The sequence below is a fragment of the Trachinotus anak genome, unplaced genomic scaffold (assembly GCF_046630095.1).
Source record: "Trachinotus anak isolate AG129_WGS33_773 ecotype Australia unplaced genomic scaffold, CSIRO_AGI_Tana_v1 ptg000016l, whole genome shotgun sequence".
Taxonomy (NCBI): Eukaryota; Metazoa; Chordata; class Actinopteri; order Carangiformes; family Carangidae; genus Trachinotus; species Trachinotus anak.
In genome coordinates, this window is record NW_027273867.1 from 11,632,219 (window position 1) to 11,644,825 (window position 12,607).

At 39.2% G+C, this 12,607-nt stretch overlaps 1 protein-coding gene across 3 annotated transcripts in view; it reads right to left on the reverse strand.

The window, feature by feature from the left end:
- Window positions 1–12,607, reverse strand: part of vps50 (VPS50 EARP/GARPII complex subunit) — a 96,876-nt gene that overhangs the window by 44,909 nt on the left and 39,360 nt on the right. For all 3 annotated transcript variants that reach the window (XM_071499535.1, XM_071499534.1, XM_071499536.1), the window contains exon 13: window positions 6,221–6,353. In XM_071499535.1, the coding sequence (XP_071355636.1) occupies window positions 6,221–6,353 (133 nt within the window). The remainder of the gene's footprint in view (window positions 1–6,220; window positions 6,354–12,607) is intronic.

Here is a 12,607-nt window from a genome sequence, read left to right on the forward strand (position 1 = left end):
CATCTAATTAGACAAATATAAAGGAAGAAAGAGAGAGCCAGAACAGTTGTCACGAGTGTAGTCATGTCATTTTTTATTCGGTGCTGAAGAAGAAAAAGGAAAAAAAAAAAAACACTATATGAAAGGCACCACAAGAAGTTGAAAGGAAAAAAATTAAGCTTAAGATATAAGAAATACTGTCTACATTTGGAGGAAAAAGTCAGTACAACATCTCAGATGCCAGTGTTCAGCGGGGATCAATGAAACAGGATTAATCTAAGCTTCACAGAAACCTTTAAGAGTATGTGCAGGTATTCTTTTATAGAGACACTGACAAAAACGTGAAGAAAGCACTGACTAGAATCCCTCCTATGTGACTTGTTACACCCACCTACATGAAGTGTTTAAAAATGAAGATCTTACCTGTAGGAAAAGGTGAGGTGTTGAGGTGTATACTGATTTATGGAAGGGTAATCCTTCCACATTTCATGCCAGGCTCATATCACAGGCTGGAATGCTAATGGATGGATCGCTAACTCTGTAGACAATCCATTAATATGTTGTTGATCAATCACATTCTTAAACTCCACTCCATTCCTTTTCATGGGTGAAAAGACCTGTATATTTGATAAACTGCCTTAAGTGATGTCGCTTGATTCAGTGTTGGTTGGGTCTGAAGGCTACAAGTTTGAAAATCTAAAAAAAGTCTCTCTGGTTGAGGCTACATTAGTCATTACAAGCATCCTTGTGACACATCCAAATCTCGTGACCCAATTGTCAGTGGTCCACTTGCATGGGACAGGATGCATGGAATAAAAAGGATGATTTCTCTGGCTCTTTTGTTTTTTTAAACTGTCCATTCTGACAATGTTACAGGAGTGCAATGCTAAATTGATGGTGTACTCTTTTCAAAATAATTGATCAATCATCAATAAATGAGTAATGTCCCTACTAGCTGATCATCTCTACAAGAAACAAAGCAAAAGGAGAACTCTGGTTTTCTGACTCTGATGTTCCTTTTTATCAGTCTGCATGTGGACTTTACCCACAGGATCGGTGTTAATCGTACTCTGAGGCATACAATTATCAGCACAAAGGATCTGCTCAGCCTTATTATGGATTCTGACAGAAGGCCTTAGACACCAAAGAGAGAAAAATCCTCAAGAGGAATTCCTATCAAGTTTTATCTGTTGCAACAGATCAGAACAATGGGTTTCCCTTCAACATCATTAATGGGTAAGCCCATGTCTCACATTGGTTCAAGAAGACAAGATGCTTGACAAGTGTATCTTTGCATTAAGTACAAACAAATACACGTCAAATTGTATGACACATCTCACAAAAAGCAAATCTTAACAGCTAAATACAAGCTTTGTTGCCATGTCCATGTCCAAGTCTGTCTTATCCCAAGGGAAATGGACAGCCTCTGCTATTTCCAAGCATGCATTGAGCACTAGACCACCAAGATTGTTTGGTGGATAATCAAATCAAAACTAAATAACAACAATACCTCTGCACTTCGCTATCATGGATGTTTATCTTCTCCTCTCACCAAATGATTACAATCCTAACACACAGACGTGGATGTGACCATGAGTGATAAAACCTCCTGATTTTCCTTGTGTGAGCCGGGAGTGAGCTCATGGCGCATTTTAAATTCAACCCCTGCCCATCCTTTCATTTCACCTGAGCAGACACTGCTGTCATGTTACAGCCAAAACTAGTCATGATTTCTAGTAATGACAATGTGACAGTGTTTAACAAAACATGTCTGGGAATTTCATTGCCCTATACTAATGGTTTTTAAATACTACCTTTGGGACCCCTGTAACACTGGTTGTAATTTGAGTCAGTAATAGAGACAGACTTGAAAACAACTGCATCATTCCCTAAAAGACAAAAGAACAGAGGGCTTGGGAGACATTGTTACATAGCAGCTTGACATATCTGGGTTTTTATTTAATGAGCACAGGGTCGGCAGTGAGAGTGAGGGATGTTAGGAGGAGACAGCTGAAAAACTTGGAGACAACAAAATAAAACGGAGGCTGCAAAAGCTAAGAGCCCTGACGAAGGTGAGAAGCAGAGATTGTGACTCATTAACTGTATATACAAAACTGAGAGCTATGGGTGTGCCAGAAAGAGTAAGGCTGTAAAAGTATATTCTTATTAGAAATGAGACTTCTTTAAACTTAAAAACTTGGGAATGAGGTCAACACTAGCCAATACCCACTGTCTTTATAGCACTGAAAGAAATAAAATTGAAAATTAAAGTTTTCAGAGTCTGACACAGATTTTCAGGTAAATTCTCAGGAGCATCATGTTCTATGATTTCTAAGCAGATTTCTATTCGTTTATTTGCGATGGACAATGGACAACAATAATGTCAGAAAGTGTAAGTTACACCAAGTCTGAAAATATCTGTATCCTGTCTGTGCGGTCAGGTTTGAACAAATTATGACTTATTATTTAAAATTCCCAACCGTTTGATGGTTAGTCTTTTACAGAGCATCTGTTTGGGTTCAACTAGTTTAAAACTAAAATATCGTCTCTCTTTTTAATAAAACATACTATGGTTACAGTGTATATGAATGTCTACATGATAATCTATAACATTTTTATTTAATTTCAGAAAGTTTTCACTTGTTCCTTTTTCACCAAAAATTATATCCCCATGGGTTTCTCATACTCTGCTGTTGTTGCTGCTGTAGTTTGGGTCACTGCAATCTCCCACTGTTGACCTGGAGTGGGTGTAGGCAGCCTCCCCAGGTTAACTACTGAGAAAGCCTTAATAATGGTTATTAAACACTGTTGTTAAAGAGAGGGAAGAAAAGATAAATGGTAAGGAAAGCCCCCCCATTTGCAAATCCGTAGGTGATAACCAATGTCTGACCTTTGGTGGCAGTGTGGGTAACAGAGTTCTTGATGACTTACATGACAAACAACCACAGGAGCCTCAGCTCCCCACTGCTTTCAAAACAATGACTCATAGAACAGCCTGTGCATGACTTAGCATAAAACTTGACTTGTGGTTTCTGAATATTATAATAACACAATCTGAATGGAAGCAGTGGGTCTTTCATCACACTGTATTGGCATGGCATGACATTCATCTCTGTAAATGGGATTCCAAATATTATCTGTTATTTCCCACAGATGACACTGAGTTAAAGGATGCCAAAAAAATAGTAAGAAAATTAAATTCAAAAATGAAGCAGCAAGGCTGTCTGAGACATTTTTTATATAAAAAAACTTGTGCTGCACAGTTGGACAACACTGGTCCAACTGTGCAGTGGCACTGCACCACATGGTTAATATATCCCGCTTAACTTCAGGGGGTTACATTCTATCACACTTGTCATCATGCACACTTTTAATTACTTTATTCAGTGGTGCAGTCTGGGCATAGAGAATTATGTTGTTTTTATTCACATATAAATCTTAATGTGTTGAAAGGTTTGGTAGTTATACTGTATATCTAAGTTCCCACCTGTAGGTCCTTTTAAAGAGATGCATTGGAGGGGCTTGTAAATAAATCCAACTGCTATATATGATTAGATTGGTGCTATATCATGTTGACTCAGGGGAAGAGAGGTATGCATGAATAAAAAAATATAATGAAATGGCTCAGTCAAAAATGAAACAAATTGCAATACGTACTGGGAGAGGTCAGCAAACTATAGGTTATTTCACACAATATGCTGCCTAGTTTAGCTTATATACTATGTTACTAGTGAACGTTAATGAGGTGTGAAGGTCAATTCTCAGCCTGAGTGCTGAAAACTGATGGCTTTCTTTGTCATGGCAGAACAGACAGCCTCCATACATTCCAATATTTTCGTCTGCATGGTTCATGTCCCTACTCTGAATGAACATGTAACAGATACACGAACTGGTCATGGTTATTTACTCTCACACAGTCAAAAGCTTTCACACACCAGAGCGACACATGTGCCTGACGGCCATCAGCGCTGATCAGGCATGACAGGGTGTGCGCTCCGGCAGCAAATCCATTCTGTCAGGTAGGGATATGACCCTGGTCCATTTCACTTCCGTAAACGACCTTTCCTCTCATCGAGTGGTCAGATTAATTAGTGAAACATTACACTGACCAACTCAATACATCAAGTGGCCACAGCCCTAAATTCAGTGGGATGCTCTTTTTGCTTTCCTAATGAGGAGAGAGGTGTGTGTCCTTATGTGTGTGTGTGACAGACAGAGGGGAGAGAGTGTGATCTTCAGTGGGTGTGACTGTTCGGCCTTTTGTGTGAGATGGAGGTCACTGTCACTGTAAAATAGCCTTCGACAAATGAGACAAAGCTTGTACAGTAAATCACTACTTTGATGGACCACACACACACACACACACACACACACACACACACACACACACACACACACACACACACACACACACACACACACACACACACACACACACACACACACACAGGATAGAGGTGACAGCCAGGACAGAGCCAGGGTCGGGGACACCTTTACACAGAGGACAGAGGTGACAGCTACTCAAATAGCGAGATGATGGATGGTCCTCATGAAAGGAAACGTGGTGTGTGTCCTTTGCCCTGTGAGGAGGATCCTGAGGACTTAGCTTTTCACCAACCATCAAGGACCCCCTTGTTTCCTCTTCCATTCGCCTAATGAATTCAGTAGAGTATAGGAATGGAAATGAGCTATCTTTCAAAATGCTGCAGGAAGGCACAAGCTAATTTAACAGTCCTCCATTTGCAGCTAATATCCGACACCGTCTATGGCAAGAACAGTGGTGAGGTAAAAAGTGCTATAAACCTAATCCAACATGGCTTCTTTTCTTACACTGCTAAGAAATTAAACTTCCTGTGGAGCTTACTGCTAAACCACAAAGTATGTATTGCCTTGACGACAGCGCTTCTCGAGGCCGATGTTTTCACATCTGGCGGCTGAATGGAGGCAGGATGGAGGAGAGGCAGCAACACAAGCAAGACTTTTCTTGTTGATCCAGACATAAGCTTTGGGTTTGGACAGATGTGGTGTGCTGCCGTCTTGCTGTTCTTAATGGGCTGTAACTTGAGTGCAGTCAGTTTCCAGTGCAGGAGTCAGTGCCCTTTACACTGTTATTGTCACACACAAAAAACAATTCTTTTCTGAAATGATAAAAACAGGCCTAGATGATGCTGGAAGGTCATAAAGCCATGCACATCGCATTAATTGCTTATTATAAATGAAATAATTTTACTCTAATCTCACTTGTCCATTTGTGTCAAGTTATTCATTATTGACTGCTGCTCAATTGGAAAACCTTGTTTCAATTAGCATGGAAACAGAACAAAGTCAAAGTCACACATGACACATTTCCATAAGAAAAAAATACATCATTCATGGTTCATCACCTGTGCATATATTTATCCTTGAAGCCATACGACTGGGTCACACTAATCCCACAATGTAAATTCAATAATGTGTAAATATAATTTATATTCATGTCATTAGAGCAGACCATTAACCCAATTTAAATTTGATAATGCTGCAAAAATAATGCACACAAAACACTGTATTATGTGTGTTATATGTGTGTGTTATAACCTTAAAGCTGCAACTGTAAAAATACAACACACATCTGCTACTGACTCATTTAACGACCTGCACACTGAAAGAGAGCTTATTGAATACTGAAAAATGTGTGCCACTTTAGTATCCATACCTCTACACTACACTGAAGTACCAGCACACATTCAGTGCTGTAATCTCTTCACTTCTAATACACCAAGGTTCAGTTATCCCTTCCTGTACGCTAAAAAGCTGTAAACTTACTGTATACTGAAATCTAAGAGCCAAGAATTAAGTGGCACTCATCAGAGTGTGGAGAAAGCTGACCCCATTTTCACCAAGTCATTGTAGACTGAATCTGTGAATTACCTTTTTTCGCTTGGGGTATAGGGAGCAGATTTGGTGTTTTATGAAAACGTCTAAATGAAAAACTAAAGTGAGAAAGCAGGCAACGAGAGATTTGGGGAGTGAAAATAAAAATAGGAGCGAGCGTTTTCAGGCACCAAATATTAGCTTGTGCGAGACAGAAGGTGTCACCAGTGTGGAAGTCATGTGCTCCCTCTGTGGGATCTGGTACACATGACTTTCATTTCTGAATCTGTAACCATACTCAGGTCAGATGCTGCATCAGAACAAACAGAGTGGTACTGCTCAGTTTAAATGAATTCAGAAAAACTCATAGGTAGCTACCGTTTCTTACCTGGAGTGGGTGTGTTCTCCTGTTTGTCCTGCTCCTCGTGCCACTGCATGGTGCGGTGGTAGCTCAGCATCACCTCCCACAATGCCTTGCACAGATCCGTCAGGCAGGGAATGTAGCTGTCCAGGGTGATATGCTGCCAACAAAGAAGTGATAAAGACAAGGTCACTGATGCTGCTTTGAAAAACTTAAGATAGTCTGTTCACTGTATTTCTGTGTCACATGTTTTACATGTGCTTCTGCAGGACTACGCAGTGAGTTATAAAACAAACAGTGCCTGACTAATTTAAAATACATTGATTAAAAAAAAGATTCTCAGACAAAAAAAAAATAATAATACGATAAGCTGTCCTCTACATTGCATGTAATTAAAGCCTGCTTATACTCATCATTCAAGGACAGTGTATTGGAAAACATCTATTTTCTGTGTGGCAGAAAGGCTTTCATCTTCTGTAAGAGCTAATTAATGTAAGAACAGATTAAAATAAAGATGTTATTAAGCAGGTGCCTAACTCATATGCGCAACATAGATTTAAAAACATCTCAGATGTGCACATTAGGTGGGCTACCATACTACTGTGTATTGTACCACAACTTTTTACATCATCTGTGACAAAAACTATTCTATAAGCAGCCATTTACAAAAACAACTGGATGTCACAGAGCTATTCGATCTCAGGAAAATGTAACAGCGCTTGTTCATATACGTATATATGAGATTTTTGCCTCTTTAATATTATGTAAGTTAGAGCACATGTATAATAAGCCCAATACCATAGATATATAACATGTAGGTGGATAATCAACCACTGTCTGTGCATCAGCTGTAATATAACGTCCATAAGCTTCAGACCCTGAGGTGAGTTATTGCATTCACAAAATGTCAACTTTATTATTTCTGCACATTATGAGACACTGTGTCCTATAGTAGATGGGAGTAATAAGTATTCATTTACAAATGAAAAGAACACATTAATGAAATTCTTCCAGTAAAATGGTATCATATTAATGTGTTTTAAGAGACTTCACGTCTCCTTTATGACACATAGATAACTGTCTACCTACCTATCTATCTGACCGTGTCACCTCGTGCCTGGAATAATTACAACCCCCATCACTGAGCTTTGTGCATAATCACAGTGCTCAAAATACTCAGAGGATAAGGCACGCTGCTATTTTTCCTGCACATATCCAGACAGCCTGGAAAAAAACCTTTGTGTGTGTTCAGTTAAAATTTGGACCACCTAAGAAAAGTGCAGTTGGCACAACAGTAGCCACTGACACAGTTCAAGGCTCGACAGAACAACTCGCCAACAGAGTCCTGTCAACATGTTCACAGACAAATTAATCACTGCCAGATGAAACAGTGCTGTCGACAGCAGCCGCATTTCCTTTGTGTAAAAAAAAAAAAAAAAAAAAACGATAAAGAAGTAGTGTTTGTAGAGCCCTGCTACCTTTCACAAAAGCATTGTGAATTACACACCACAAGCCCCATACATTGGTGGTTGCTGAGAGAGAAAACAGTGCAATGCAATAAAGACCCCAGCTGTGCAAAGACTAACATGAGTATAGTCCCACACCTTCTTCTGGATCTTTGCTCTGGCAGGTCCGAAAGAGCCTGAGTGACAAGCCACTGCTTGCCAGGACAATCTCTCAACAGGGCGTTTCTTAGTGAGGCGTCTGAAGTAGATTCATGACTGTGAGCCATCAGCAAGTTTCATCTCAAATTATGTTGACAGAGCTGTTGCCTGTGGCATTTAAACTACACAACAGGCTTGGATCCTCTATTTTTAGAAATGATTTAGTGCTGTAAGAGTGAAATGCTATTAATTCCATCAGTCAACAACAATGGAAGCTGGAGTTTAATGTAAAGTTAAAGTGGGAAGAATCTGTTAGTTATACTGGTTATTGTTCTGTATTAAAGCTCAGAATGATGATGCTTTCATGCATATTTCATTGTTAAACACACGTTGTCCATTCTCAATAGCACATTATACATTATGCCCTGCAAAACCTCTTCATTTGTCTTCATTTGAATTTGTTGAAACAGCAGTCAAACTGGAGAGGATAATATCAACCCCTGTTTTCTGTAATCTGTAATCACTGTTTTTTTTCCAAATTAGCATTTCAACATCAAAACATCAAACCTTTACAACAGTACAACCACAACAAAGTGTTCACAGTGGTGAATAATACACTTTTCTTTAATTGAGGCATTTTCTGTTTTTGGTTTTTTTAAAAAAGCAGTCTGTGAGTATGATGGCAACTTCAGGGCGTCCAGTCAGGTATACAAAGAGTAGCAGACATCCAAAATTACAAAATACTGGCTGTCATCAGGGAATGTCAGCGCCGTTTGAGCTATCAACACCACAAACCCCTAAACAAAGGATCAACCAGCCATTCGGTAAGACAGGGAGCAACTGCTGCTGCTCCATCTACAGTCTTACTCTCTGTTTGTTCAGCACAGGGCTGCACAACTTACTGTGTTCGAAACGAATATTTAAAGAGAAAACTAAAATATTTTTATGGTAAAATTAAACATGAATAAATATTAAATAATAATAATAATATCATATATAGTTTATATATATATATATATATATATATATATATATATATACACACATTATATACTAACTATATAAGCTATTTGTCAATATGGCTCTTTATTGTTTATTGCCCAACCTAAAAAGAGAAAAACTTGGCTGCAGTTACAAGCAGCAGCAATCAGATCGGTGAACTAATGAACCAGTTCTGACAAACCAGACCTATATTTGACATTACCAGTTCTCCACCAGCCAACTATATCACAGCAGCATGTTGCCAAGCAACTGGGTTGAGGGGAGATGGCGTGGGGGGTGAGAGGTCTGAGTGTGTGCGCGGTTTAAGATCCTCAGCGGGTTTACCTTAGGTATGCCTACAAAGAAATTCTGACCTGTTTGTGTGTGCGTGTTTGTGTGTTTGTGTGTGTGTTTGTGTGTGTGTGTGTGTGTGTGTTTGTTAAAGGCTACAAAAAAGTACAAAAAACAAACTTCTTTTTCTTACTGGAACCAACCATTAACCTTGCTGGACTTGTCCTTCTCCACCAGTACAGTGCTAAGAGCTGGAGGGAGGCCAGCTCAGGTTCTATTTTGCAACAGCCACTTGGTTTTCTGAATATAATTACCTATCATTATGCATATAACATATGCCAAGCTGTGTCAGAGGGGTTTGAAAAGACAAAGCGCTGAGCACATTTATCAGTTGTGTGAGTGTGGGGGAGTGTGGAGGAGTATGCATGAAAGAAATGTCACACACTTTACAAAAGAGATGCACAAGACAGCACAGGTACCCGCAGTTTAGCTGATTCACTTTGTTTTGGAAAACACAATCACACCCCCCTTCCTTTCAAAAAAAGAATAAACAGATTAACCTGCAAGAGATCAAAAACATAGTCAGCAATCTGTAGACCTGCTGTGCCAGCACAGAAACAAAGTACAGTACACTCTACTAAGAGGAATGTCTCTCTTTCGCTAACACAAACACTCTTCAGCACAACTTGGTGAGTAAGTTCGAAGAATCATTTTTTTCCATTGGAAATGTTTAACATGTGCATGCAAAGAAAATGTTAAATGTTTAATATTGGAGGGAAGTGCACAGACTGATACCAGGTCGCCTCATGCAAATATCAGAGTCTATGGTTAGCAAGGTAGACACACTCAAATGTATCTATGTGAAACTAATCTGCATCTTGGAACATAATCACTTGGATTCAATCACCTCCTCTTGTAAAACAAAGCAAACACAGGTTTTGTGCTATTCTGCCATTATCTTCTTTAGTACCGTTGCTTGGGTAGGACTCAACCCACTTACTGGCTCTGTTGTCAAAGTCAGTGCCTTTAATCTTATCAAAGCAAATGGAGCGGCTAACATAAACACAAACACCAACACTAAAACATATTTGATAACTCAATAGGGCGAAGTCTCTGCTTCTTTTTATGATATTCACATTTCATGCAGTAGTTACAGTGCTTTTACCAAACTTAAAAACCAGAGTAAAGAATGGTGGTTTGACACTGTAACACTTAGGCTGTTTAATGCTGCACTACCTTTAACGCGCAGCATCACACAAACAATATTCATAGCACATTCAAAGGGACATTTTTACTGACACTTTTCAAACCACAGATTCGCCAGAAACAAACAGCAATCATCAAATAGACTAAAACATAAGATTCCACTGTAGGAAAAAAACTGTCTTCAAGGCACTTGATTGGTTTCATTCTGTAATGAAGCTATCAGCAGCGACAGTAGAATACTCACACAAAATATAAAAAAAAATAAAAACAGCCTAAGACCATGACACTGCACCCACTCCAAAGCCTCACACAATGGCCCACCCTTCAAATGTACAACAGCAGCACTAAATGCCAGCCTATATGAAAATAATGGAGCGCTGCACAATGGAGAGTGGGACGGATCACTGTGGGTTACTGATGAGCAGTTATTTAATATCATTATCAGGGTGATTTCTCTATTATCACTACAGCTAATGGCTTTTTACTATATTGGTAAAAAAAAAAAAACAATACTAAAAAGCTAAAGCTCCACTTACTACCTCCTATTTAAAGGATTTACTCAAGTGTCTGTCCAGACTTAACAGTCTCCTCCTCTCCTATGACTCTGAAAGTGAACCGTTTTATTTCCATGAGGAGAAAAATCTGACAGACCAGGGGATTGATAAAGAGTAAGGCGAGCCAATAATGATGAGATGTTGATGTAAAATTAATAAGACCCTTTCACGATCACTAGTGACCTTTCCGAGTGTTCCCATTTCCCTTGAATTTTAAGTTGCATAACTAAGAGGAAAGTTCAGAGGGTCTGAAGTGGCTCTCACATTAACATAACCTTTATTTATCAGGGGAACAACAACAGAATAAGTTTGCTCCTGTCCACTTCTCTTACGCAGTCCCCCAAACGCTAAGTTTCTTATTCATACAGTTTCACACCATCAACACATCCTCTGAGCAGCTCCACTGGAGCAGGTGAGGGTTCAATGCCTTGCTCAAAAGCAAATCAACGGTATTTGTTAAGAGTGCAGAGAGCATTGATTAGCTGATTTCCCCAGCCGGCCTGTTGATTTGAACCAGAACTTGTCACAGGCACGTTCTTTTTTTTTTTGTAGGAGAGAGACCTTGGAAACAAAGTCGGTGAGTGTCTCTGTGCTGCAAAATCCCAAACAACAGAGAGGGACACTGAAGGGCATTTCAAGTACTCAGGAATCTCAGACAGGATGAGTGTTCAAGCCCATCTTTATATTTTTAGCACCTCAGTCCAGTGTGTGTGTACTACCTAAACCACACAGACATTTATTTCACATGGCTACTTTGGTTAGCTCTCCTTTTGATGTTTCACAAGCAGGTAGGTAAGTCCCTTGAATAAAATAATCTACCATAAGGATAAAAAGCAACCACAGCACTTCAAAGTTACTGCAGACAGGCTGTAAATGCTGTCAGCCACACAGATGAACTGTGTGTGGGTGTCCACGAACCTCTTCCTATGAGCGTGAGCCTCTCTGTGTGTGTGAGTGTGTGTGTGTGTGTGTGTGTGTGTGTCCGCTGCCTCCCCATCAATCACAATCACACAGCTGAGTGAAACGACACATCCCATCCATCTTAAGTCGGTGAGAGTGTTTGTTCCATCTGTGTGTGTGTGTGTTTATGGTATGAGTGGGATTATCCAGGCAACACAACATGCTGACTATGATGATGATCTATGAAACACAAGTAAACATAAGGATGTGACTGTAACTAATGCGCAGCTGCATCCACACAGTAATTCAGGGGATCCATGGCTCAGATTTTCCAGCAAGACTAATAACAATTAGGTCTACAAGAAGAAAAAAAGAGACAACAACAGAGAGGTATGAACAGTTAAATATATCCCTCCAGCTTGAGTGTAAAATATACAACATATATCATCACAAAAGCCTGTGAAAGACAGCTGAAATATGGAAATAGTCCAAAATTTTTCCTGCTGGAGACTTAAGTTTTTTGTAGAAAGAGAAAAAAAGAAAAAAAAGTAAAATAAAAAGATTCTGAAACATCCAATTTCTCTGGAACTGTGTCTTATCTTATCAGTTGAAATCCATTTCCGATGACAGATTATAAACAAGCAAGATTTGTATATGGAGGAAATGTTTTTTTTCCTACCAAAACTCAATCTCAAACTTGATTGAGGTGGAGTACTCACATTAAAGATAATCTCAAAATAATAATAAAAATTTTAAAAATCACTGTTTGTTAGATACAAATACCATGTATATAGCAGAGAAATATAAAGTAGTAATTATTCAGTATAAAAGCCTGACAGGTCACACACCTAAAGCCACGGTCGTAAGCATTCAAGAGT